This window comes from Caretta caretta, chromosome 10 (assembly GCF_965140235.1).
Source record: "Caretta caretta isolate rCarCar2 chromosome 10, rCarCar1.hap1, whole genome shotgun sequence".
Lineage (NCBI taxonomy): Eukaryota > Metazoa > Chordata > Testudines > Cheloniidae > Caretta > Caretta caretta.
In genome coordinates, this window is record NC_134215.1 from 72,283,281 (window position 1) to 72,309,231 (window position 25,951).

General features: G+C 41.6%; 1 protein-coding gene across 10 annotated transcripts in view; it reads right to left on the bottom strand.

The window, feature by feature from the left end:
• AKAP13 (A-kinase anchoring protein 13) overlaps window positions 1–25,951 on the bottom strand; it is a 325,971-nt gene that overhangs the window by 202,561 nt on the left and 97,459 nt on the right. For all 10 annotated transcript variants that reach the window (XM_075133185.1, XM_075133183.1, XM_075133179.1 and 7 more), the window contains one exon: window positions 6,055–6,202. In XM_075133185.1, coding sequence (XP_074989286.1) covers window positions 6,055–6,202 — 148 coding nt within the window. The remainder of the gene's footprint in view (window positions 1–6,054; window positions 6,203–25,951) is intronic.

Consider the following 25,951-nt stretch of genomic DNA (forward strand, 5'->3'; position numbering starts at 1 on the left):
CAAGCCCAAAAAACAAGTATATTAAAAAAACGTAGCAATATATATTTCATTCTTTAATTTTAAAATGATTCTTTGTCCTAAATTAGCTACAGCGTCTTAACTCCAGTGAAGCTTCCACGTTAGTGCCGAGGAGCATTAGATCCACCCACAATTCTGTTCCACTAATAGGGGATCTTCAGCAGTAATCATCTCATCTTCCAATAAGGGACTAAGGCCTAGTCTACACTTCCACTTACAGTGCTGAAACTTTCTTCGCTCAGGGATGTGGGAAAAAAAAATCTGAGCGATGTAAGTTTCAGCGCTGTAAGGCGGCAGTATAGACAGTGCTACAAGCCGCGCTCCCAGCGCTGGTAGCTATTGCCCTTGCGGAGGTGGTTTTATTACAGCGCTGGGAGACCTCTCTCCAGCGCTGGAGCTGCGACTCCCCAGCCACGTTAAAGCGCTGTCGGCTGTGTAGACATACCCTTAATCTATATTATGCTCTTCTGAACCCTCCTTTACTGGGACCTGGTAAATGTTCCTGCTTATATGCAGGCTACATAGCAAGCCAAGTCCCTTTTATGATACCTGTTAGATCCCCATCTGCTATTAGATTATCATAATGCTTCCTTTTACTCCTGTAGCAAATAACTGTAGAACTGTCAGGGCACCCAGTATCTAGTTTAGAACGGAAGGTCAGTAAAAGGTTGTCAGTGGAGAGGTGAAATAGAAAAATCAACAAAAGGGCAAAACAAGGTCCTACTGCAATAACAAAGGTACATCTAGCTCAGTAACCTGTCTTCCAACAGTGGCCAATGTCAGGTGCCCCAGAGGGCATGAATAGATAATCATCAAGTGATCCATCCCCTGTCGCTCATTCCCAGCTTCTGGCAAGCAGAGGCTAGGGACACCATCCCTGCCTGCCCTAGCTAAAAGCCACTGATGGACCTATCCTCCATGAATTTATCTAAATCTTTTTTGAACCCTGTTATAGTCTTGCCCTTCACAATATCCTCTGGCAAACTGTGCGTTGTGTGAAGAAATACTTCCTTTTGTTTGTTTTAAACCTGCTGCCTATTGATTTCATTTGGTGACCCCTAGTTCTTGTGTTATAAGAATGAGTAAATAACACTTCCTTATTTACTTTCGCCATACCAGTCATGATTTTATAGACCTCAATCATATCCCCCCTTAGTTGTCTCTTTTCCAAGCTGAAAAGTCCCAGTCTTACCCCAGAAGCTGTTCCATACCCCTAATAATTTTGTTGCCCTTTTCTGAACCTTTTCCAATTCCAATATATCTTTTTAGAGATGGGATGACCACATCTGCACACAGTATTCAAGATGTGGGCGTACCATGGATTTATATAGATGCAATATAATATTTTCTGCCTTATTATCTAGCCCTTTCTTAATGATTCCCAACATTCTGTTGCTTTTTTGACTGTCGCTACACATTAAGTGGATATTTTCAGAGAACTATTCACATGACTCCAAGGTCTCTTTCTTGAGTGGTAACAGCTAATTTAGACCCCAACATTTTATATGTAGAGTTGGGATTATGTTTTCCAATGTGCATTACTTTGCATTTATCAGCACTGAATTTCATCTGCCATTTTTTTGCCCAGTCACGAGAGATCCTTTTTGTAGCTCTCGCAGTCTGCCTGGGACTTAACTGTCTTGAGTAGTTTTGTATTATCTGCAAATTTTGCCACCTCACTGTTTACCCCTTTTTCCAACATAAAGGCCTTCAGATTGTAAACTAAGTGATAATTATAACTGCCCAAGTATGCTATTGACTCTGAGACAGAGTTTAATCTTGGAGCATGGGAACTATCCTGCTTTCGCAATGGGAGGAGGAAGAGGACAGACCCCGTTAAATTTATTCTAGCATATAAAAGGTGTTTTTGTTGAAAATGTGGTCTCTCTCAAGTTATTCTTTGTTATAGGTTTTGTGTTTTAGGCATAGGCACACCCTGTCTGTGCCAACTGGATGTGGTTTGTAATCCAGTGGGGGGTAATAAACATTTTATATATGTGCACACAGATCAAAAGGTAAAAGATGCGGTGACCTCTCCTAAGCATCTCAAAATCAAAAGTTCTTACTAATCTCCTTCGCAGCAGTAAGCAAAGGAAACAGAGCATGTATAAAAACAACCCTAATTACCACCACCCAATAGAGAGACAAGTGACATTCTGTTAATTATGCAACACTCCTGGTACAAATCTAGACAGTGATTTTCCCACTTTTGTTCCTCCTCTTGGCTGAGGTGATCATTACTTCAGAACGAAACCCAGTCCAGTTCTGGCCCACCCTGCCTCCCCCAACACTAACTAGCAATGGGAACGCAAGATGGAACAATTTTATAATCAGGTGCTTTTAACAAACTGCCACTTCCAGTACTCAACTCTTCGTAGGAACTTTTCAGTCCTAACCCACCAACAAATCCTAAAAAAAATCCTCAAAGGTCTCACTGTAATACAATTTCAAAATTGTACTACACATATGAACATGCGTCTGTGTTTAAAGGAGACTATGGGTTTTCACGGTCCAAACACTAAGCTATTCCTTCTATGAATCCATAATATGTTAAATGACCCACAAGAAAATGAAGTCTGATCCATTTCTGCTTACATATTTGTATGATAATTTTACTGGGTTATTGGATATTTCCACTGTATCATTGTGGGAGTAGGACTGTCAAGTCCTGAATATTTGCAAGACATCACAGATGGTGACCTAATTTGATGTACAATTCAGCCCAGTAATATAGTTTATTCGGAATCTAATATTTCAATTAAAAATGATCTCTATGTAAATAACAATCTTGCCCTATCTTCAACCTCTGGTTATAAATTTAAATCCTTCCTTCAGTTTTGTCACGTACAGAAGTAAAGGCTTGTATTTGAATAGTCAAAAGATTTCTTTTAAAGATTAGTTATCATATGACCAACAATGAAAACACACAATAAAAGAGCAGATTACTCAGAGTAAGATGAAATGTAGCAGGCCTTGGACTCTGCCCTTAACAACTTTTGTTTAAAGAAAGACTTTCAGACTATGGAATATTTTTTATGTATAATGAGAATCGAAAGCAGTAACAGGCATGTGTTTAAAAAAAGTATTTGCCTAATGCTACCTTATGTTATTCAGTCTAATCAAATGCTCTCTCTTTATGGGAGTTTGTTACTTTTAAACACTTCCCTTAGCTTAGATGGCAGAACCTAGCCAGTCAGTTCCCCTTTCTGGTTTGCATGCACTAGCAGAGCGCTGGTATGTTTTCAAACCAGAACTGCCAGAAAAAGTTCAGAAACAAAATGGCAATGTTTCTTTTGCATATTAGGTTTAATGAAGTTTAAAAACTTTTCTCTTTAAACCTCCTTCTTCCCTGCCCCATCCCCTACACAAAAAAAGCCAAGCAAACTAACAACTTCTCAGTCTTGAGCTTATGTTATGTAATATCGTGGCAGTTGGACGTCTGGTCACCCTACCTTTTATGCTAGGCAGAGAACCTACACTCCTAGTTCTATCACGTGGTGATAGGCCACAAGCCATTCACTTTGCTCATGGTTTTCTTAATTTGTGTAATCATGAAGGACTTGTTAATTACCCCGGCTATGATGTTTCAACAAGGGCTGGTCTCCCACACCACTGCCTCTTGCTCATGATTAATCCTGCAGTGAGGTCAAATAATACTTGGCCATGAGTCATCATAATCATTTCCAAGGTAACTGGCTAAATACACAAGGAAAGTACATGATTGCAGATTCACTGTAGAGTCCAGCAGGAGGAGAAACTGAGCTAAGAGAGATCATTCTCCTACTAGAATCAGCATCTTCAATAAAAACAACGAGGAGTCCTTGTGGCACCTTAGAGACTAACACATTTATTTGGGCATAAGCTTTCGTGAAGTGGGTTATAGACCACAAAAGCTTATGTCCAAATAAATGTGTTAGTCTCTAAGGTGCCACAAGGACTCCCCATTGTTTTTGCTGATACAGACTAACACAGCAACCCTTCTGAAAACCATCTTCAATAAGAAAGACTGAACCATGGAACAATACTGGCTATATATACTGGCTTTCTGGATACAAGTATGATAAAATAGACTCTCTCTCCACCCCCCCCCCCACCACTCCTCACCAAAGACTGGTCCAATAATGAAGTCCTCCCTTCTGTGACAATATCTTCCAAAATGAAATACACATATTAAACCCAAGTTACTAGAGGTAACTGCCATCCAGCACCACTGCAGATACAATCATTAAAGTCAAACAGAAGCTCAAGTGGTGTCCTTTGTTGCATACAGGGACGTTAGGATAACAACAATAGAAATGGATTGCTTTTGTAATGAAATTCTGTGAGGTATTCTGGCTCCTTTTCAGGCTGAAATGGAACACAGAATCGTTTCAGTTCCGTTCTGGGAAATTCTGCTATTTGGGTTCCGAAAGAGATGAGATCCCAGCACCCAATGCTGTCACAGAGTTACTGTATGCCTTGTACGCACAGCACAAAAACAGCCTAAAAGTTACCAGTTCTGTATCACTTCCGTTAGAAAATTAATCATAGTATCATTGATTGCACTGGGTTTCAGTAATCAGTATTTATACTAGACTGCTCTGTTCAAGTAACTTTAATTATCCTGACAGTGCAAACAGAGACTGTACGGAGTGAATAATATGGCGAACTTTGCTTTAATCACTACATTTACCAGGAGGAAACAAAGAGACCACAGCCACCTACAGAGCCATGCTGTCATTGGCAAATTCCATTTAACATGCATCTCTCCTATAACATTACCTACCACATAGATAAAAAGCAGAAAATACACTAAATTACATAAGCTATACTGTTGTATATAGTTGAAAATAATAGACTATTTTCTCCTCACACTCATATCAATGTGCTATATAGCAACAGTCAGAATAAAAGGTTAATAGTAAGGAATGCCACCTGGAAAATTTTCATTCCCATGGTGTTGAAGCCACTGAAGGAAATTGTTGCTCTTCTTTAATTACATGAAGCCTGTGTCAAAGAGGCTCCAAGAATGACTCTTCCTGAGCACTATATACCTCAGGCGCAGGAAAGTCACCAAGGACCAAGCACATTTATTGGAGAGAGATCACACCCTGCAACATCTTTAGAAACTATGTCACTGTGTTTAAGTGCATGAAGGTGTTTTAGGTTTAAGGCAGGGGCTTGTTTCAATAAGTCTACATTCATAGGAACTGACTCTATGGGTGCTCCGGAGTTGGAGCACCCACGGAAAAAAAAACAGTGGATGCTTAGCATCCACCAGCAGCCAGCTCCTCCCCCTCCTACCCCCAGTGCCTCCCGCCCACTGCCGGCCCTGCTGATCAATTCCTCCCCCTCCCTCTCAGTGGCTCACGCCTCCCATGATCAGCTGTTCCGTGGTATGCAGGAGGTGCAAGGGGCAGGAGTGCGGACGGGGTACACTCGGGGGAGGGGCAGGGGAAGAAAAGGTGGGGTGGGGGTGGGGGTGGGGGTGGGTCCTTGGGGGATGGAGTGGAGTGGGAGCAGGGCCTGGGGCAGAGCAGGGGTTGAACATCCCCCCGGGAAAGGAGGAAGACCGCGCCTGTGGCTACATTAATGAGCCTCTGTTCAACTCAAACCTAGCAACCAAAAGGCAGCCAGTTCCTTATTGTGCTGCAAATCCAGTTGAACAAATGGCATTTCTAAATATTTGTAATTTGTAAAGGCAACTGTGTCCTCTTCTGTCTGGCCTTTTCTCAAAGTCTTTTAACATGTGCAGGCAAAACTTTGTGTTTTTTTTTGTATAGTGTAATAGTTATGCATTAAATAACTATGCTATCATATTGATGCGATTCCATTATAAACCTCTGTTTGCCTCCAGAACATTTTTTTAAAACCCATTCAGTCAAAGCTTGGTTTAAAAATGATCATTCCAGATACATATTTTTTACTCTAAAAGATTGTGCAAATAGGGGAAAATAATAAAGATTCTCAACATTACATGAGGTTTAAATAAACTTCAATGTATCAGTTTTCACAATTTTTTTAGGCTGCGTTTTGCAAAGAAAGCAAAGCACTTACCGGGAGCAATGGTCTCCAGTGTCCCACGATTAATTTTTCTCGTGCTTGTGCAGTGTTGGACAGTGGAGCCAGTAAACACCAAGTAAAAAACTACATCATCTTCAAGTTCATCTTCTTCAGTCAGCAGCACTGTAATAACACAGTCACCCTAAGACAAGGGCAAAAAAAGCCAGAGGTCAAGTTCACATCCTCAAAAATTTTATTATATGAATGACCCACTCGGTCTCCAAGGCTCCTGGTTTCTTCTCTCTGACCTTTTTCACATCACTGTAAGAGTATTTGCTCCCATCTTCAGATATACAGGTAGATTTCACAATGCATTTTGACCGGATCATCAAGCACAGCAGTCAGCTGCAAAAGATATGCAGAGGCTCGGCCATTAGATTCTGACAGGAAACAGTTTTCCCATCCCGTGAAAATTTTCAAGATTTCGAACAATTTTCCCATGTTGCATTGGGATGAAACCAAGACTTTTACAAAATGTTGCCTCCCCCTCCAAAAAAAGAGAGCAAGATAGAGCCCTCACCCCAGAACAGCCAACACAGCCTGGTGTGTAGGGCACTTACCTGGAATTTGGGAGGACCAAGTTCAAGTTTCTGCTTTCAGTCAGGCAGAGCAGATTCTTGAACTTGGGCCTCCCACATCCCAGGTGAATGCCCTACCCACTGGCTACTCTCTCTCACCAGAAATTCCACACTGTACCTGAGAATCCTGCCTGATTAAAGTTTTTTCAAAACTGTTATGTTTTCACAAAAAGTTTCGGTTTCGACAATGTGTTATTTTCTGATGAAAAACCTGTCTTTACCATACTAATTTCCCCCTACTGTTACTCACACCTTCTTGTCCACTGTTTGAAATGGGCCACGCTCATTATCACTACAAAAAGTGATTTTTCCTCCCTTGGTATTCTACTGTTAATTGAATTGTCTCGTTAAACTGACCCCCCACTTGGTAAGGCAACTCCCATCTTTTCATGTACTATGTATATATATATACACACACACCTGCTACTGTATTTTCCACTCCATGCATCTGATGAAGTGGATTCTAGCCCACGAAAGCTTATGCCCAAATAAATTTGTTAGTCTCTAAGGTGCCACAAGGACTCCTCGTTTTTGTTTATGTCAAAAAAATTCCCAACCCCAGCTCAAATAGCCATGGTGGCAACAACATCTGGAAACATCAGCACAAGATCAAAATCAGCACCTCACAGCACCGTGATATCACGATGGTACTGTAACATCTCACTGGTATTGACTCACACCAGGAAGCACGGAGAGCAACCCAAAATTGCTCAAGTATCCAAAGTATCCCAGCCTAAATTCTCTCTCTGTGCCTAGGTAACTACCTACTGATACCTGCAAGGTAACTAACTCAAGCACTGACCACTCCCCTCCTCCTCAACACACATACACAGAAACCTAGGGAAGCATCAAATTCAGTAGGGTTTTCTCTTGCTACAAAGAGAGGGGGGCGGAAACATGATTGTAAGGAACCAATAAGGACAGTGTTGTTGCAAAATTATACTCAATAGAACTTACCCTTATATATACCCTTCCTGGAACAACAGCTACAGACAGGAGAATAGGCTTTATATTATCAGGACTCAAATCTGACTCCCTCTGCAGCCCAATAGCTATGTACTGGCACATATCAATATTGCCTAGAAGTAAGATTTACTGTTATGCCTTCATTGTCATGTGCAATTACACTTTCACCAAACAATAACAATTTGAAAATATCTACTGCTTTGTTGCAAGGTATGCATTACCTCATTTGCCACATTTTCTAGCAGATCATGCTTTGATGAGGCTGCAAAACCTTATTTATAGCAAATACAATAGTCCATGAAACCAGGACACACCTTGCTGCCTCAGGTCACACTCCTACGCTCAGTCTGCACAACCTAGATTTTTAGAACTACTGCGTGCAAAAAAGTATACATAAATGAGACATGCAGTTTAGGTGTGGCTGTGTTAGTCCCAAGATATTAGAGAGATAAGGTGGGGGATGCAATGAAGTCTTTTATTGGACCAACTTCTGTTGGTGAGACAGGTTTTCGAGCCCTTCTTATCTCTGCATAAATTATATGCCGTTATCACAAGTAACTCTGCGTGTAACTGAAGTAATTGTATGCGCAAATCACACACATGTTCTTCTGCACATACAACTCTAAAAATCTGGTTTCAAGGTATATAAATACCTATGATAGATTAAAAATCCACTCTCCTGCAGTCGCAGAGATACATTCATTGCAACAGAAGGAAAGTACATACAGAAATAACAAGGGTAAAGGGTGTTTTGTATGACTTTGCTATCCTTTATAATTTGCTGACAATTAATTGCTTTAGACACACATCATTGGGAACAGTAGGCTAAAAAGGTCTGGTCCTTTTCTAGCCCACTAATCTACTAAGATCAAAACCAGTTTGATGCCTCAGGTTTTAAAATTAAAGCTGTATTAACTAGCCCTGTTTCATCACTCCACTTAGCATACATTAATGTTGCAAGTTTGGAAAAGACTCCATGCAGATTATGCAAAATCTAATTTGAATACTCAAACAAAAAGCACTGTCTCATTATATAACCTTAACTCTAAAAATCTTCAATTCATTGCTCCTTCTCCTCCCTCTCAAATCAATACTTTCTCCCAAACAAATCCACCAGTTTCCGCTCCATCCTCCTTTGTGCTCACTCACCCTCCCAACCTAGGTTCCCCATCCCCACTCCCTCTTCTACCTCTGGATCCCCACAGCTCCTCCACACTCCGCTCCGCATTCTGGCTCCCTCACTTGAATTCCTCCTCCATCACCCTGGCTTGGCTCCCCCAAACTCATCTCTGGTTCCTCATGTCCCTCTTTGGATTTGCCTCATTCCTCCCACCAAGAAAGTAGTCCCCCAGTGTACCCTTCGACACAGCACAACACCCTACATCACTCCACCCAATGTTACTCTTGCCTTATCTCTGTGTCTGCAGCTGATTGGGTTATGCTGTGTGTGGAGTTTCTATGGCTACAGAGCTCCCATGGCCTCCCTAGAGGACTCTAACCACAGAGATTCTGCCTTAGAGGAGACTAACTGAACAGAAACCGCCTCAAGTACCTCTCCCTCCAGTCTTCCACTCCAACCCCTTTCACTTTTCATGGGACTCTATAGTAAAGGTACACCACTGAAAACCAGGCCGGAGTTTTAGCCCAGCTTTGCTGCTGACCTGAGACAAGTCTCACAGGTTCTCTTTGCCTCAGTGTCCCCATCTATAATATGGAGATCACTCACAAGCAGAGGATGAGGCTCTATTAGAGAGTGCAATGCCCTGTGGCATATGGATGTCGGAGGCATGAGAGAAGGTGCCACGTAATGTGATTGATCTTTGTTAGAACCATTACGAACCCTGGGCACACAGGGTGAAGGAGCAGCTGGAGCTACAATCTTTGTTCTGTATGGCCAGCCCCCAGACATGCAAATCAGGAGATTAAAAAAATAAGAAGGGTCATTTTAATTGGCCTTGTGGGTCACATTTTGAAGCTCTTCTTCACAGCCAAGAGAGTTAGAACCTTTTTTGAAGAGAGAGAGAGAGAGAGATGAAAAACAAAAGAGAAACGAGTGAAGCAAAAGGAAAGAGAAACGAGTGAAGCAAAAGGAAAGAGAAACGAGTGAAGCAAAAGGAAAGAGAAACGAGTGAAGCAAAAGGAAAGAGAAACGAGTGAAGCAAAAGGAAAGAGAAACGAGTGACGCAAAAGGAAAGAGAAACGAGTGACGCAAAAGGAAAGAGAAACGAGTGACGCAAAAGGAAAGAGAAACGAGTGACGCAAAAGGAAAGAGAAACGAGTGAAGCGGAGGAGGAAAAAAGAAATAGAATGGTGCATAATTCCATGACTCCAGGAGCTGGAGCTTTAAGAAAAACATCATAGAATCATAGAATATCAGGGTTGGAAGGGACATCAGGAGGTCATCTAGTCCAAGTATTGGTCATCAAATATCACAAGAGTTGACACTACTGCCAACTAGTTATATGCCAGATGTGGACCGTATGGTCGTAAATCTAAGCAGGTTTTGGACAATAAAACCACAAGGAAGACAACTATGTGTGGTAATGTGGTTTCAGCAGATAGGCTCCTGAGGGCTTTTCAACATACAAAAGTTGCCCCAGTGTCATTACACTAGTGGAGAACCCTGAGGGAACACACCAATATCATCTTAAAACTAGTTTTACCAATTTTGCTTTCCCCTGTTTTACAAGAACAAGCTAACCAGATATCAACCAGATTTAAATCCAGAAGATGCTCAGAGTTAAACTTATCACTAGTCCTGGTAACATGGCTCACAGATTAGTCCATCATCATTGCTCATAAAAGTAATGCTTACAATTAAACAATTAGCATACTACCCACTTTTTTTGTTGCAATTCATCTTGACAAAAATTACTCAGCCAGTGGCAGAAAGGCACTAGAAGAAGTGCTTCTGCAATCTATCAGGAGATAATACCAGAGCAGAGTTCTAAAGGATGTGAAAGGAATAATACACAGAAGAGGCAGAAATAGAATGCGTGTGTTTTCAATGATACAATAAAAAGATGGAAAAAAGTCTCAGATTTGAAATTCAAACATTACCAATTCACATGCAGAACTAAAACATTCAATTCCAGCAAATGTGTCCGGTTTTGAAGCAACTATTCAAAATGCACGCTTTTTAACCTACAAATTTCTCCCTTTGCTTTGATTTTTGTTTCTTCATCTTTGCTCAAACTGTTCCCCCCATGGGATCCACATGCAAATACTTAAATGGTCCTATAGTCCTGCTAAAGTTTAAGACAACCCCATCAACAGAGCTGACTGTTTAAACAAATGGCAGCTGAGGCTAATATTTTTAAACCCAGAACCTGTAAATATGGCTCATCACTTTCCTTTGGAACAAAAGTAATCAGCACAGAGTACATGTGAAAAGAACTGTGTATTGATGGGTTTATACACACGTGGACTAAACAAAGGCCATCAGGGTAATACTTTAACAAGCGTAAGAGATACAGGTTAACTCACAAATATTAGAGCAAAAACGATAGATGCATTCACCTAGTTATTGTTAAAAAGAGCAGGATAAAGGGCTAACACAGAACAAGCTGAAGATGTGGACAAATACTAGAACCCCTCAGGCCCTCTGTATAGGTTTGTCTAGACTAGGATTTAAAGATGTGATGTTAGATCAAAGTAGCTAACTACTTTACAGCTTCTAAAACTCTAGTCAAGGCAAAGCAATTGTACTTCAGAATTTGCTAAACTGGTTGAGTTAACATCTAGAGCGAAGCCTAGGTTATGACAAAATCAGCTAGCATGATTGTAAAGGTCTGAGGCTACGTCTACACTGGACTGCAGTGTAGACTACGGGGGCTGTGAACTATACAGCGCACCAAAATGTTGCACTCTCTGGTGGATGATGCTAACACAAACTAAACATTACCAAATTTGTGCTAGTACAGTCCTGTTTGAAAGAGGACTGTGTTAACGCAAATTAAGTACCTTTTAGTTTGCACCAACAGCGTCCACACTGGGCAATTAGAGCACAACATTTTGGTCACACCCCCGCAGTCCACATTGTGCCACAGTATAGACAAGCCTTTAAACTGTGTCTACACATGCGCTAAAGGGTATTTCAGTGATGCTAAGCTAACTTATTGAACTAACACAACTGAAAAATGCTCCATTTTCTGCTACATAGACAAGGCCTACACGCCTTGTCTAGGCTAGAAAAAAGGTGGGAGGGTTTAATCGAGTGAGCTCAATCAAGCTTGCTTAACTTGACTGTAAACCACACTGTATGGGTCTACTGTGGAGCTCTATTTCAAACTAAGGGTGGTAAACTGTGTCTACACCGGTGTTCAGTGGGGTTCGCAATCAAGTTAACTAATTCTGTTGAAACATGGTACCTTTTTACCTAGACAAGGCCTAAGAATAAGCTTCTCCTGCCACCTCAGTTAGCAACCTGGGAGCTGTAGCTCAGGTGTCCGCTTCATGTCTCTCCAAACCCTGCCGCAGTCTTTCAGTAAAAAGTGGTAAGTCAATACCCAATATTCCTAATATGAAAAACAAGCACGGCTCTTTTTTTTTTTTTTTAAACTTAAAAGTTGACATTCTCTTTGCGGGTCATTAGCAAGATGGAAAGGATGCCATTCATTCATTCATCGTGCATTGCAGTTCACCTTTGCATGCGCCTTCTGAACTGTCATCTGCTGTTGTGTACAGCATAATTAATGGTTTGTAATCTTCTTTGAGACCCCTGGAGATACACAAGTGCTAATGATCATGATTAAGAAAGTGGGTGGCCTTTAATATCTCTCATTAAAATCAGTAACAGACAGCAAAAATCTGTCATCTTCATCATAAAAAAAAAATCCACACCCAAAAGTTACTTTAAAAAAAAATAAATCTTTTTGAAAATATGAATTAACAGTTTACAGTACAAGGTCCTCTCTTTCCAACAACTTCAGAGTTAAAGCAAATCAGTTACAAATGTGGCCAAATTCCTTAAACCCACATAGAAAGAGTTTCCAATAGCACTATTTCACTCAGCCTACAAAAACATTTTAATTGAAGCATGTTTACCTTTATTCATTTAATATTACCCAAATAATGTCATCTGTTCAATATCACTGCCACACAAGGTGGCTATTATAACCCCTTTCATCCTGAATGGCTACAAATGGAAAGCCAGGCTGCCAATACCCCTTTGGTGAAAGTACAGATAGATCAAAGCAATTCTCCAGCACATGCCAACAAATAAGAATAATTTAATTTCAAACCTAGTTTGGATTGACTAATATTTACTTATCTTAAAGCCCATTGGAAATGAAAACATTCCATTTTATGTCCATTCACCCAAAAGGTCACTATTTCTTTCAACTCCCAAATTTCGATTCAAGATGTATGAAATAAACATTTCAGAGATGTGATCAGTATGAATTAAGCCTATTATTGAAAAGTACATTCAGTATCTCCAGCTGGGGAGGGAATGTTGTTTAGTGGTCATAGCACATGACTAAAGATAAGGGAATTGGCCACAGATTCACTGAGGGCTGAGCTACACACAATTTTTGTACAACTATATCGATTTAGAAACTGATTTTAACTGAAGTGGTACAACATTTAGCGTTGACACTGTTATACCGGTATAATAGTGGCTATATCGATATAAGCACTCTTACATCAATATAATTGTGTCAACACTAGGGCACTGTACCACTTTGTATCAATTTCTAAACCATTACAGTTATGGGAGAACAAAAACTATGCTTTGATGTGCCCTGAGTGATCATGGCAAAACGACTTCCTCTCTGTGTTTCACTTTCTCCATCTGTAAAAGGGGAATGACCTGTCCTTTAAGGGCTTTTATATGAGCTTACTTCATCAGTGTTTGTAAATTTCTACGATGTTATTAAACAGTGGCCACTATATAAGAGCCAAACATTACTAATTTATATTATTTATTACTTCGTAAAAATGTATCTGTATTCTAAAAAGAGACTACCTTAATCTCTTAAATGTTTGCACAGTTTAATTATATAGCAAAAGCTCGAATTTCCAATTCAGTTATTGAGCATCTTTGTCTGTCTGCTTCTGTAAGTGCTGGGGAACCATCAATCTTGTCGGACCCTATACTGCGAATGACACCGAATCATAAGGATTCCCCTGTAACATGTACCATTTGGGATCACATGAGGTCTCAATGAGAAATGGCAGAAGCAAGACCCACAGTAATCCATTCATCCCCAAAGCAAATCTATATCGTTTTACAGGTTTCCTATACATTTGTAAGTGTATGTCCCAATTAGGGTCGGAAAAGGATGTATTTTTTTTAAATGTGCTAGCTAACGTATTTTAAAATTCCACTATAAACAGTTTAAGTTGTATTTTAATGTGAACCATATTCACCTCAAGCAGTTAGCACATTTTAAAATACCACTTATCCCTATACCACTTATCCCATTGTGGTGTTTTGAAGTATGTTAGCGAACATATCAAAAACTCATCTTTTTTCCTCTAACCCAGACAAAGCCTAGGACTATTTAAATAAATGTAAACTCCAGTATGATGTGTTAAAAGGTCAAACTGAAGGACTTGTAGAAGTTTTATTAAAAGCAGAATGGTAAATGGACAGAATATATGTACGCATAAGATTGCTGATGTTAACCACTACAGACTCTGGTTACATTTTTCATCATGGTAGCACCTACTACAGTACACTGATGCTGAGCACAAAAGCATGCATTAGGTGACTAGGAAAAATTTACTAAGTGGATGCAAAAAATAGGTCTGACACCTTTCAGCACTTTTCTTTCCAAACAGCTATTGCCAAGAAGAGTTCTGCTGTTTTACTGAAGAGTTTGGCTTGGAGTGTTAGATTAGACAAGTGAGAATAATGTGCCCTTTTAACAGGTTTAATTCTGTTTCCATTCATAACAGAACTGACTTGTTCTTGGGTCAACTTATTAAATTATGCCTTTTGGTGTCATAACGATTTATACTTTCAAACTGGTATCTTCTTTATTAATGGAAAGCTGTTCACACAGTTTCAATGTGGATCTTCTTTTATGGGCACAGAAAATTGAAACCCTTTGATTGTTTTCCTCCTTGAACTGATAAAAGTTCTCTTGCATTTTTTTTTTAAATGAAGTAGGCATGCTGTCATGTAACCTCCAAGCCAGGAGCGTTATCTACCGCTATGGGCACACAAAGAGAAGTCAGATTTCACTCCAGAGTCACTGTGGGTATGTCTACACTGTGAGTCACTATGCAACAGCTGCAATGTAGACACATCCTGTATGACTTTGGGCAAGTGTAATGGGTTTATAAACACCACATGAGCACAGGCAGGAAAGGAGTCTTCCCTGCTTACTGGCAACTAGGCTGACCATACCCCGGCACAGCGACCAGAACTACCAATCATGGAGGCATGCACCCGCAGCTGGGACCAATAAGGAAAACAGGCTCAGCTATAAAAAAGGAAAACAGAGCAGTGAGGAGGCAGAAAGACCCAGGAGAGCAGAGGACTAACAGCCCCATGCCATGCTGCCTCTAACAAACTCACAGGGAGACAAAGGAAGATGGCGAATTCTGGAGTTTAAGGGCTGATTGACTCATTGTAGATGAAGTTGACGTACTGGGCTAATTTGAGATGAATACAGAGACCCCAGTTTGGAGAAAACTGGGACTTCTAGAGGGGCTGCCCCAAGAACAGTTTTCAGCAAATCATTTCACTTCTCTGTGCCTCAAGTGTGTTCATCTGTAAATAGGGTTGCCAACTCTGACTGAAGCTATTCCGGGAGATTTCCCCCTCCCCAAAAATCTTGACATAATGTCATTTTCTTAAAATATCCTATTAAAATCTCTCGGGTTGCTTTCAATGGGCACCGGGAGATTGGTGCTGATTCTGGGAGACTCCAGGCCAGTCCTGGAGGCTTGGCAACCCTATCTGTAAAATGGAAATCATTAGGGGTGGAAGAAAATTTTCCATCAAAACTGTTTTTGATCGAAAAATTGGGTTTTTGCATACATGAAATTTTCCACGGAAAGTGTCTAGTAGAGAGAATAAATGGCAGCTCAAAACCAAGGGGAAGGTGAGGATCCCACAATCCCATTCAAGATTCAAATCACCATGACTCACCCGCTAATCAATCTTTTAGCATATCTGTTTTAAAGGAATGAGGCTAGAAGGGGACAGGTCAGGGGCGCATGGTACAGTGAACTCATACCAGTCACGGAAGCAACCCCCGACTCTGCCATTTTATGACTCAGAAGTGCCCCTGGAAAAAGATCATGTCAACCCAAGTCACTTTGCAGATAATCAGATCTGGAAGCACGGAGGTGGTAGTATTAAATGGGAGGTTTTGACTTGAGTAGCACTAGAAATCCCTGCTTATGTGAAAATATCCCCAGATAACAGTGATGACCTAGGTCAGGCATACAAAGAAAGATGGATATCATTCTGTTGCAGTGTTTAAGCTCCCTGCAGATAAGGCCTCCAAGAAACGACTCCTGAAATAAGTGGAATGGAAATTTGTCAGATTTGCGGTGGGGTTGGGTCCATTCTCATAGTGAATGACTACAAGCCTCTCGATCTTTGAGGAGTCTGAAGCCATTATATTTGTTTTTTAAATGAGCCACAGCTGGTCGATGTAAGGATACGCCATCAGACTAATCTCAGAATCCCTGGCTTGACTTTCTTGTTTTTCCCTTTCTATTATTTTAAATGATCCATGTTAATGTGAGTGCCGATGAAAGATTTCAGATTAAAAGAACTGAGGGCTGAGATCCTCTCTGATGAGACAAGCAAAAGTGTCAGTTAAAACAAAGCGTAGGGTGACCAGATGTCCCGATATTTAGTTGTTCGTCTCGTGTCCCGAGCGATGTACAGTCAGGATGCCATTTGCCCCGATATTTTGGCACGGGACTGGAGTGGACTGGTTAGCGCTTACCTGGGGCCCCAGTGGCGCTTACCTAGGGCAGCTCCTGGGAAGCAGCTGGCAGGATCCTGTGGACCCTAGGCACAGTGGCGGCTGGGGGGGGTCTCCGTGCTGCAGCCACCACGAGCGCCGGCTCTGTGGCAGCCAACGGAAGCTGCAGGGGTGGGGCTTGTGGGCGCAGGCAGCACACGCAGATCCCACTGGCCACCCCTGTCCCTAGGAGCTAGAGGGACCTGCCGGCAGCTTCCCAGGAGCTGCCCTATGTAAACACCACTGGGGCCCCAGGTAAGCGCTAACCAGTCCACTCCAGCCCCGCTGGACTGATGTTCAGAATCGAAGCAGCATACACCTGGTGCCGTGTGAAAGCCTTGCCAAAATGAATTTCTGGATCACTTGCAAGGTCTTCTACAACTTTGTGACTGCCCAGAAGCAAGTCATGATTATGGCAAAGTCATCCAAGAAGTACAAACTTCTGGCACATCAGAGATGTATGCAAATTGTGAAGTTGATTTATTGACTGAACAAAAAATCCCACCCTTTACCCCCATTTGTTTAGTGTACAAATAAATCTGTATGTTTAAATATGGATTACAACTAAGTCTATGCTTTAGTCAGGGAGGGCACGGCAGTCACTGATTCCGGACCTCCCTGATCTCGCTTGCTTCAGCTGCCAGCGGCTGAAGCTGGGGCTGAAGGCAGGACTGTGGGCCTCCCCTCTCTGACTGCAGCTGGGGCTGGAGCCAGGGATAGAACCGGGACCCTTCGCTCCCCTGCCCTGCAACTGGGGCTGCAACCAGGATCCTGTGCCCCTGACCCGTGGCTTCTGCTGGGGGCTGGAGCCGGGGCCCTGTGCCCCTGACCTGTGGCTTGTGGCGGGGGCTGCAGCAGGGGCCGTAAGCCCCCCTTGCAGCTTCCTAGGGCTGTGCAGCCCCCCCATGGCTTCAGTCGGGGCTGTGTGCCAGTGGCTGCCTTCCTCCCCCATGTGTTCTGATATCTTACTCTTGCAATCTGGTCACCCTAACAGAGCCCAATTTTGCAATATGAACTCCTATCCACTAGAGTGAATTCAGCGATCCCAACTCATTTCACAATAGGCCATCGAATAGCTGAAAGATGATATATGTTTTTTAATCCACACTACAATAGTGACTGAACCATGCACCTAGAGAGAACACCCCTTATACCTCATTAACAGTGCCCTGAGCCAGACAGTCTCCTGTTTCAGTGTTAAAAGAGGATCACAAAGCCAAAACTGAAACAGATTCATATGCTAAATCAGTGGTTCCCAACCAGGGGTCCAGGACATGGGGGGCCACAAGCAGGTTTCAGGGGGTCCGTCAAGCAGGGCCAGCATCAGACTCGCTGGGGCCCAGGGGGGAAAGCCGAAGCCCCACTACATGGGGCTGAAGCCAAAGCCTGAGCAGCTTAGCTTCATGGGGCTCCCTGTGGCATGGGTCCCCAAACAACTGCCCTGTTTGCTATCCCCTAACGCTGGCCCTGGCTTTTAGATGCAGAAAAGCAGTTGTTGTGACATGGTGGGCTGTGGAATTTTACAGCATGCTGGTGGGGGCGGCGGGGGGAGGTCGGGGCTCAGAACGGAAAAGGTTGAGAACCCCTGTGCTAAATGACTCCCACTGCCACGTCTGTGAGGAAGTATTTGGTCCAGAAATATGTTGTTAACTGACCATTCTGAGGGAGGAAGGATAGTTGTGTGTTGAAAGCATGGGACACAGAGCCAGAAGATCACAGAATCAAAAGTCCTGTGACAATAGGGACATGTGAGAAACTTAAGAGATCTATAGTAAATACAGCGAAGTTAAATATATTCAGACTAGTGTGATCAATACTGAAACCCCCACACCAATGGATATACTTCGGAAGACACTTGGTAAGAGAATACGCATCTTGGAGGACTCGTGAAGCTTACACTACTTGACAACGTACGTCCATCTCCCAAATAGCTATAGCATGAGGTGCACTTCTGCAAGCGACTATGGGCAACCTGAAAGGGAGATACCCATAGGGGAAATCAGCAAAGTACCTGTGTCTCAGTGGTGATAAAAGGAAGACACACATTGTGACTTGATATGAAAATGGCCAAGAAGTGTTCCGACTAATTCCTAATACCTAAGAGGACATGATAGAATTAACACTGAAATGGCAAAATTACACCTAAGTAATAAAAAAAAATTGAAGAGACCTTCAAATATATTATATTGCTGGGATCATCATCAGAAAAATAGCTGGAACTAGAAGTTTACTGCCTGGGCATTATTTCACGATTTAGGTAACTACAGTATTCCAAGATTAACATAGCTATACCTTAAAAAAAAAAAAATTGCTGTATTACTTTAGGGTTTTTTTAATATTAGAATGGTTTATTTTACTATTATGCAGTATTATTATCTAATAATTTAACAGTCTAATCCAATAGGAGATTAGAGTAGATTATCTAACAGTCTAATAATAGAATAGTCTAATCATCTAATATTATCTAATAGTATATATTGTCTGCATACTACTCTGGCTGTATACAAGCCCCGATGTAATGACCCCAAGTAAGCTACTTCAGGCATTGGGCAAAGCAGGACCAGTGAGCAGCTCCAAAGTTGTTCTAATGTTAGTTGTGGGGGCAAATCTCTGTATGTGGCCCCAAAATGTCAGTGAATGACCCCAAAGCCTGTACCCTTATCACTTATGCTATCCAATAGTTCAGGGGTTCTCAAAGTTCATTGTACCACGACCCCCTTCTGACCACAACAATTACTATATGACTCCAGCAGGGGAGACTGAAGCTTGAGTCCACATGAGCCCCACTGCCCCGGGTGTGGGGGCCAAAGCCTGAGCTCCAACACTCCAGGTGAGGGGGTGGGGAAGCTGAAGCCCAAGGGCTTCAGCCCCAGGCAAGGGGCCTGTAACCTGAGCCCCGCCGCCCAGGGCTGAAGCCCTCGAGCTTTGGCTTCAGCCCTAGGTGGTGGGGCGTGGGGTTCAAGCCTAAGCCAGCCCTGGCAACCCCATTAAAATGGGGTCGCGACCCACAGTTTGAGAATGGCTGCAACAGTGCCAATCAGACCATCCTGGGGTCCACAGGAATCCTAAAACCTATTGTGATGGAATTATGGTATCTTGCAAGCCAACTTTAACTTGCTCAGCGTTCCTTGTCCCTGCCCCTCTCTCCAAGCCTTAGGTCAAGATCTTCAAAGGTATTTATACTCTTCACCTCCATTGATTTCAATGGAAGTTAGGAGCCCAAATACCTTTCAAGATCTGAGCCTTTTTGGCTACACTGTTAAGGTATTCAACCATATAATTTGATTAGTACCTGCCTGAGTGATCAACACCACTTTCAACCAAAAGCGACAAAATGGGCCCTTTTATTAAAACATGCGAATGGGAAAATAGCAGGCCGTGTTAATGCATCAGCTGCCTGAGAAATGGAAAGTCAGCCCTGGCACTATGGAGTTAAAAGGAGAGATTCAGAATTCCTGGAGGCTAAGTACATATGGCCATACTGTTTGTTAGACTGTTTCCTATCAATGGTATAATTTCTAAAGCAGAGCAGCTGTATCTAAACTCATAGGTTTTCAGCCTTTCCCCCATTTAAAGGCACATGGCAGCAGAAGGGCTCTCCTCACTCTACTCTGATCCGCTCTCCAGCATCACACGCCAAAAGATGCAACTCAGACCGCTGTGTGATTTGAAGCGTCAATTTCCCTACCAGCTGCAAAACAGCCTCTCCCACTTACAAATATTTCACCACAGCACTTAGAGCTGCAGTAATAATCAAGCCAATTTTTAAAGTGACGTACTTTTTTGCAACTAGGAATATAATACACTGTATCTATATTTTACTAAGGACCTGTATTTTTCCTCTTGCCCTAGACAACTAGTTCTTTTACTCCTTAACAAACAATCATTTGCAACAAGTAGCACTGACTCGAAAGCAGAACCTCAGCATTAAAATCTTTGTCCTGTAACGCAGCTGCCACTGGGTGGCAGTACATAGCACTGATCTCAACAAAGACTTACTATATTTTATTTTCCATTTATAAATAAAAACATATTGGTTTATTTAGACAGCTATATGTCACATAGCATCTTTCCTACAAACTGTGTCTCAAAACACTTTACACAGCCACATAAGAAATAGCAGCAGAATGCGGGGGAGAGAAGGAGGTGACAAGCAAAGGAGAGCAGATATGTTTTTCTAATGAGATTTGAAAGCTTACAGTGATTTGAAAACGTACACTGGCATTCAGGTCTTTTTTAAAGGGGAACTGAAAAAACATTTTCAAAAGCTATTTAAGAACCCAAATGCTGCAGAATACATAGATTTAATTTTACATAAATTACATTTAATTTTACATAAATAGTAATAGCTCACTATTACTATCAATAGCTCACTCTGATATGGTGTTTTTCATCAGTACACTCCCAAGCACATCACAATCTTTTAAAATACATTTATCCTCACAACAGTTCTGAGCATAAGGGAAGTGATGATATCCTCATTTACAGATGGGGAACTGAGGTACAGCGAGGTTAAGTGTCTTTGCCCATGATCACCCAGGAAGTCAGTAGTGGAGCAGAGAACTCCATATCCTACGCTAGCGCCCTAACCACCAGATTGTCCTTCCCCCCACATACTTCACCAAAAAGAACAGTTGAAGTCTCTGTTAAGTCCTGGGATCTGTGTTCTTCCTGTGACCGCTGGTCACATTATCACCCAATGTGGGGTAATTATCACTGTTCCTGCTGCTAGCGAGCTCCCCAGCCACTGTGGGAGATAGCATATATCTGCCAGGCCCTGAGTTCTCTATCTTAACAAATTAGTTACTGTGCATTGCATAGTAGCTACTTTTCCAATGAAGAAGTTCATGAAGCTTTTTAGTACTCAGGGTTTAAAATAACCAACTTCACGATAAAGATGTTACAGCTCAGAACAATATGGTGCCTTCAGCAGGGGGCAGAGGGGCCTCCGGGAAGGGACAAATTATTTCAATATCACGTAGGCTATAATACTTCAAGATAATGGTGACTTAAGGGCAGAATCTCAGACAATAAATGCCTTGGGTTTGTTTGTTTAAGCCAGTCCATTTATGTTATTTCACCATAAGATTTACATACACAGACAAGCCCCATTTATACCCACCTAGCAGAAAAGATGCAATATAGGGTGGGAGAAGTAGGAGGGGCTGGTTCAAACTAAATTAAGTAAACTGTGTGTCAGTGTTTGGAATGTGTGAGAAACAGGGGAGGAAGGCTGAGAAGGGATTTACCAGCTGCAACTCACCCCATGACCAGTCTGGAAGGAGTATGGTCTTTAAGCAGGAAAGCTCTCAACTGATGGTCATTTCATTTCATGAGGCTGCTCTAGATAAGACTGCTTTAAATATGTGAATTAACATTATATTAAATACATGATCGATGTGTGAAGGTGTTTACATTGATATTCAGCAAGGCTCATGGGTTAATGCAGCTCCTAGTGTGAGAGTTATCAAAGTGGCTCTTAAATTGTGGTTTCAGAGTAACAGCCGTGTTAGTCTGTATTCGCAAAAAGAAAAGGAGTACTTGTGGCACCTTAGAGACTAACCAATTTATTTGAGCATAAGTTTCATGAGCTGTACTCCTTTTCTTTTTTCTTAAATTGTGGGGACCTGTGAGGTCTGACCTAAGAGGCAACAACAAATTGCAAGTCCAGGATTTAAGCGGCAGCATCTTTGTTTTCAGGAACACAGCACCAGCTTCATCAGCAGTGGTGGACTCTACAGTTCAACAGAATAGGAGACATACTATCCTTCCATGACGTGGACAAGAATTTGGGGAGTTGGGAATGGAAGGATCACAGATCAAAGGCCAGGATAGGTATCAAACATCATCATTTGGTGCATAGTTTAATAAGGACAATTTTGCAGGAAAGTAGTATATGCAAGGATACCTTACATTTCCATCTCGGAGACAAAAAATAAAGATACAAAGGGAAAGCTGCACATTATATTTGGCAGCTCTAAAGAACAATGAGTTACTCTGAAAGGTCAGAACTTACCCGAGCATGATGCTTTCTGTAAGACTTTCTAAAAAGTCTCCTTAGACCCTTTAAATAACTCTAATGTGTTCTTTGCTCCTCATTTAAAAGTCCTTCTCAGGTTGTGGAAGTCAAAGGTTTTGGGGGTGGAGGAACAGAAAAGCACCTTGTCATTAAGAGAAAATTCTAGTGCCCAACTAATACATGACAGGAGAGATTATCAGAGTCTCCTGCCTTTATAACTACAAAACCGAATCAAGATCAAAGCTTCTTTTCGTCTTGCCTGAGGATCCCAAGAGAAAGTCACACAAGGTTACGATGTTGCTCATAATAATGTTCATGGACTACTCCCATGTTAAAAGACGACCAAGATACATTCTGCTTCCTGCCTGTCATTATCAGATACCCACAAATCCCAAGTGACCTGTATCACCCTGGCTCTCTCCAAGAAAGCAGTTTTACTGCCTTTAGGTAACTGATTAAAACGTATCTGTCCATCCAATGGCTTCAGAAACAAACTTCATTGACAGGTAGCATCACACACAACAGAGGCATTTCACTTGGGCCTCATCCCTCTGGTAAATATTTTAAAAGATCACTAATTATAGTACACAATGCTGGACAAGTTGCACACTTTGAGACTCGGTTTTAGACATGGTAATTATTCTGCTGTCAAACGCTGACCACTTTGACTCCTCTTTGTGTTTTCGCTCACCACAATATCTTTATTTAAATTTGGATTTTAATCAGCCATTGTCCACCTACCCAGCAGGAAGTAATTACTTTCTAACCAATTTCAAAAAGCTCAATTTCTCCATCTACACTGGCAACTTTCGTACCTCGCCATCTCTCATAAATACTGTTACTGTTTAAATGCGGACAATGTGCTTGGAACTGTACTAGACACACAGATGAAGACAGTTGCTGCTCTGGGCAAATTACAATCTAAACAGGAGACATGAAGAAGGTAGGACACATTGGGGAACCTAGAAGAGTTTGCCTGGTTTTATTAATGCCTCTCTCTTCCCTTTGTACGCAATGTTGTGGTGGTGAAGGCACTAGTGGGTTTGTGGGCCCTAATCAACAGTCTCAGAATAAACAATTGAAAAAGTTTTAAGCTGATCTCTTTCCTGTGGGGTAGAACGTATAAACATGGGTCGAGCAGCATGAATTAAGCTTAGGCCGTCTGCTAGGGAAGCAAATGTTGCTCTCAACATGTGAAGGAAAGATAGGAAGAGGCCAATATGGTTCCATGAGGAGCTCTTTAATTACATGAATATCAAAAAGAACTCCTACCAAAAAATGGAAACATGGCCAGATGGCTAAGGCGGAGTGCAAAAGAATACCACAAGCATGTAGGTTCAAAATCAGAAAGGCTAAGGCACTAAATGAGTTACACCTAGCAAGGGACATAAAAGGTAGTAAGAGATTCTTTAAATTCATTAGGGGCAAGGAGAATGTAGGTCCTCTACTTAGCGGGGAAGGAGAGCTAGTACCTGACAACATCAAGAAGGCTCAGGTGTTTAATGCCTATTTTGCGTCAGTCTTCACTAAAAAGGTCAATGCTGTCCAGATACTCAACACAATTAATATTAACAACAAAGAGGAAGGAGCACAAACCAAAATAAGGAAAGAACAGGTTAAAGAATATTTAGATAAGCTGGATGTTTTCAAGTCGGCAGAACCTGATCAAATTCATCCTATGGTTCTTAGAAAACTAGCTGAAATAATCTCGGAATCATTAGCAATTATTTTTGAGAACTCACGGTGGAACGGGTGAGGTCCCAGAGGACTGGAGAAAGCTAAACATAGTACTGATCTTTAAAAAGCGGGAATTACAGACCAGTCAGCTTAAGTCTGATACCTGGAAAGATACTGGAAAAAATTATTAAACTATCAGTTTGTAAGCATCCAGAGGATAATGGGATTACAAGGAACAGCCAGCATGGATTAGTCAAAAACAAATCATGTCCAACCAACCTAATTTCCTTCTTTGACAGCGTTACTAGCCTGGGGATGGGAGGAGGCAATAGATGTAACATATCTTGGTTTTAGTAAGGCTTTGACATAGTCCCACATGACATTCTCATAAACAAACTAAGACAATGTGGTATAGATGAAATTATACACTACAAGGTGGGTGCACAACCGGTTGGAAGACCATACTCAAAGAGTAGTTATCAATGGTTCCCTGTCAAACAGAGAGTATCTATTGGGATCCCACAGGAATAAGTCCTGGGTCCTGTACAATGCAATCTTTTCATTAGTAACTTGCATAATGCAGTGGAGAGTAAGCTTATAAAATATGCATATGATGGGGAGGGGGAGGGGTTTGCAAGCACTTTAGAGGACAGGATTAGAATTCAAAATGACAAATTGAATAACTGGTCTGAATTCATCAAGATTAAATTCAATAAAAACAAGTACTTCACTTAGGAAGGAAAAATCAAATGCACAACTAGAAAATGGGGAATACTTGGCTAAGTTTTAGTACTGCAGAAAAGGATCTGGGGGTTACAGTGGATCACAAATACAAAATGAATCAACAATGTGAAGCAGTTGCAGAAAAGGCTAATATTCTGGAGTATATTAACAGGAGTTTTGTATGTAAGGCATGAGAGGAAATTATCCTGCTCTACTCAGCACTGGTAAGGTCTCAGCCGGAGTACTGTGTACAGTTCTGTGTGCCACTCTTTAGGAAAGATATGGACAAATAAGAGAAAGTTCTGAGGAAAGCAACAAAAATTACAGAAGGTTTAGAAAACCTGATTTCTAAGGAAAGGTTAAAAAATGGTGCCTGTTTAGTCTTGAGAAAAGAAGACTGAGGGGGGACCTGATAACTGTCTTCAAATATGTTGAGAGGGTTCTTTTTTTTTTTTTTTTTTTAATTAAAGCGGATGGTAATCAATTATTCTCCCTATCCACTGGAGGTAGGGCAATAAGTAATGATATTAATCTGCAGCCAGGGAGATTTAGGTTAGATATTAGGAAAAACTTTCTAACTATAAGGGTAGTTAAGCACTGGAATGGACTTCAAAGGAAGGTTGTAGAATCCCCCTCACTGGATGTTCTTAAGAACAGGTTGGACAATCACCTGTCAGGGACAGTCTAGGGTTACTTGGTCCTGCCACAGCACAGGGAGCTGGACTTTACGGCTTCTCAAGGCCCCTCCAGCCCTATATTTTTATGAGTCTATGAAATAGCCCCAGCCTCCCCCCATTCAACCAACTCTGAGCCACAAGGGACATGATCAAGCTCTCACTGAAGTCATCGGAAAACTTTCCTTTTTCATATATGCAATACACAGATGAACAATTATACAACTAAAGACTTTCATCAACTTTCTATAAACAAGCATGATCTAACACCAAAATTTGATTTATCAAATACTATGTGTTATAGAATGTGTCAATTTTACT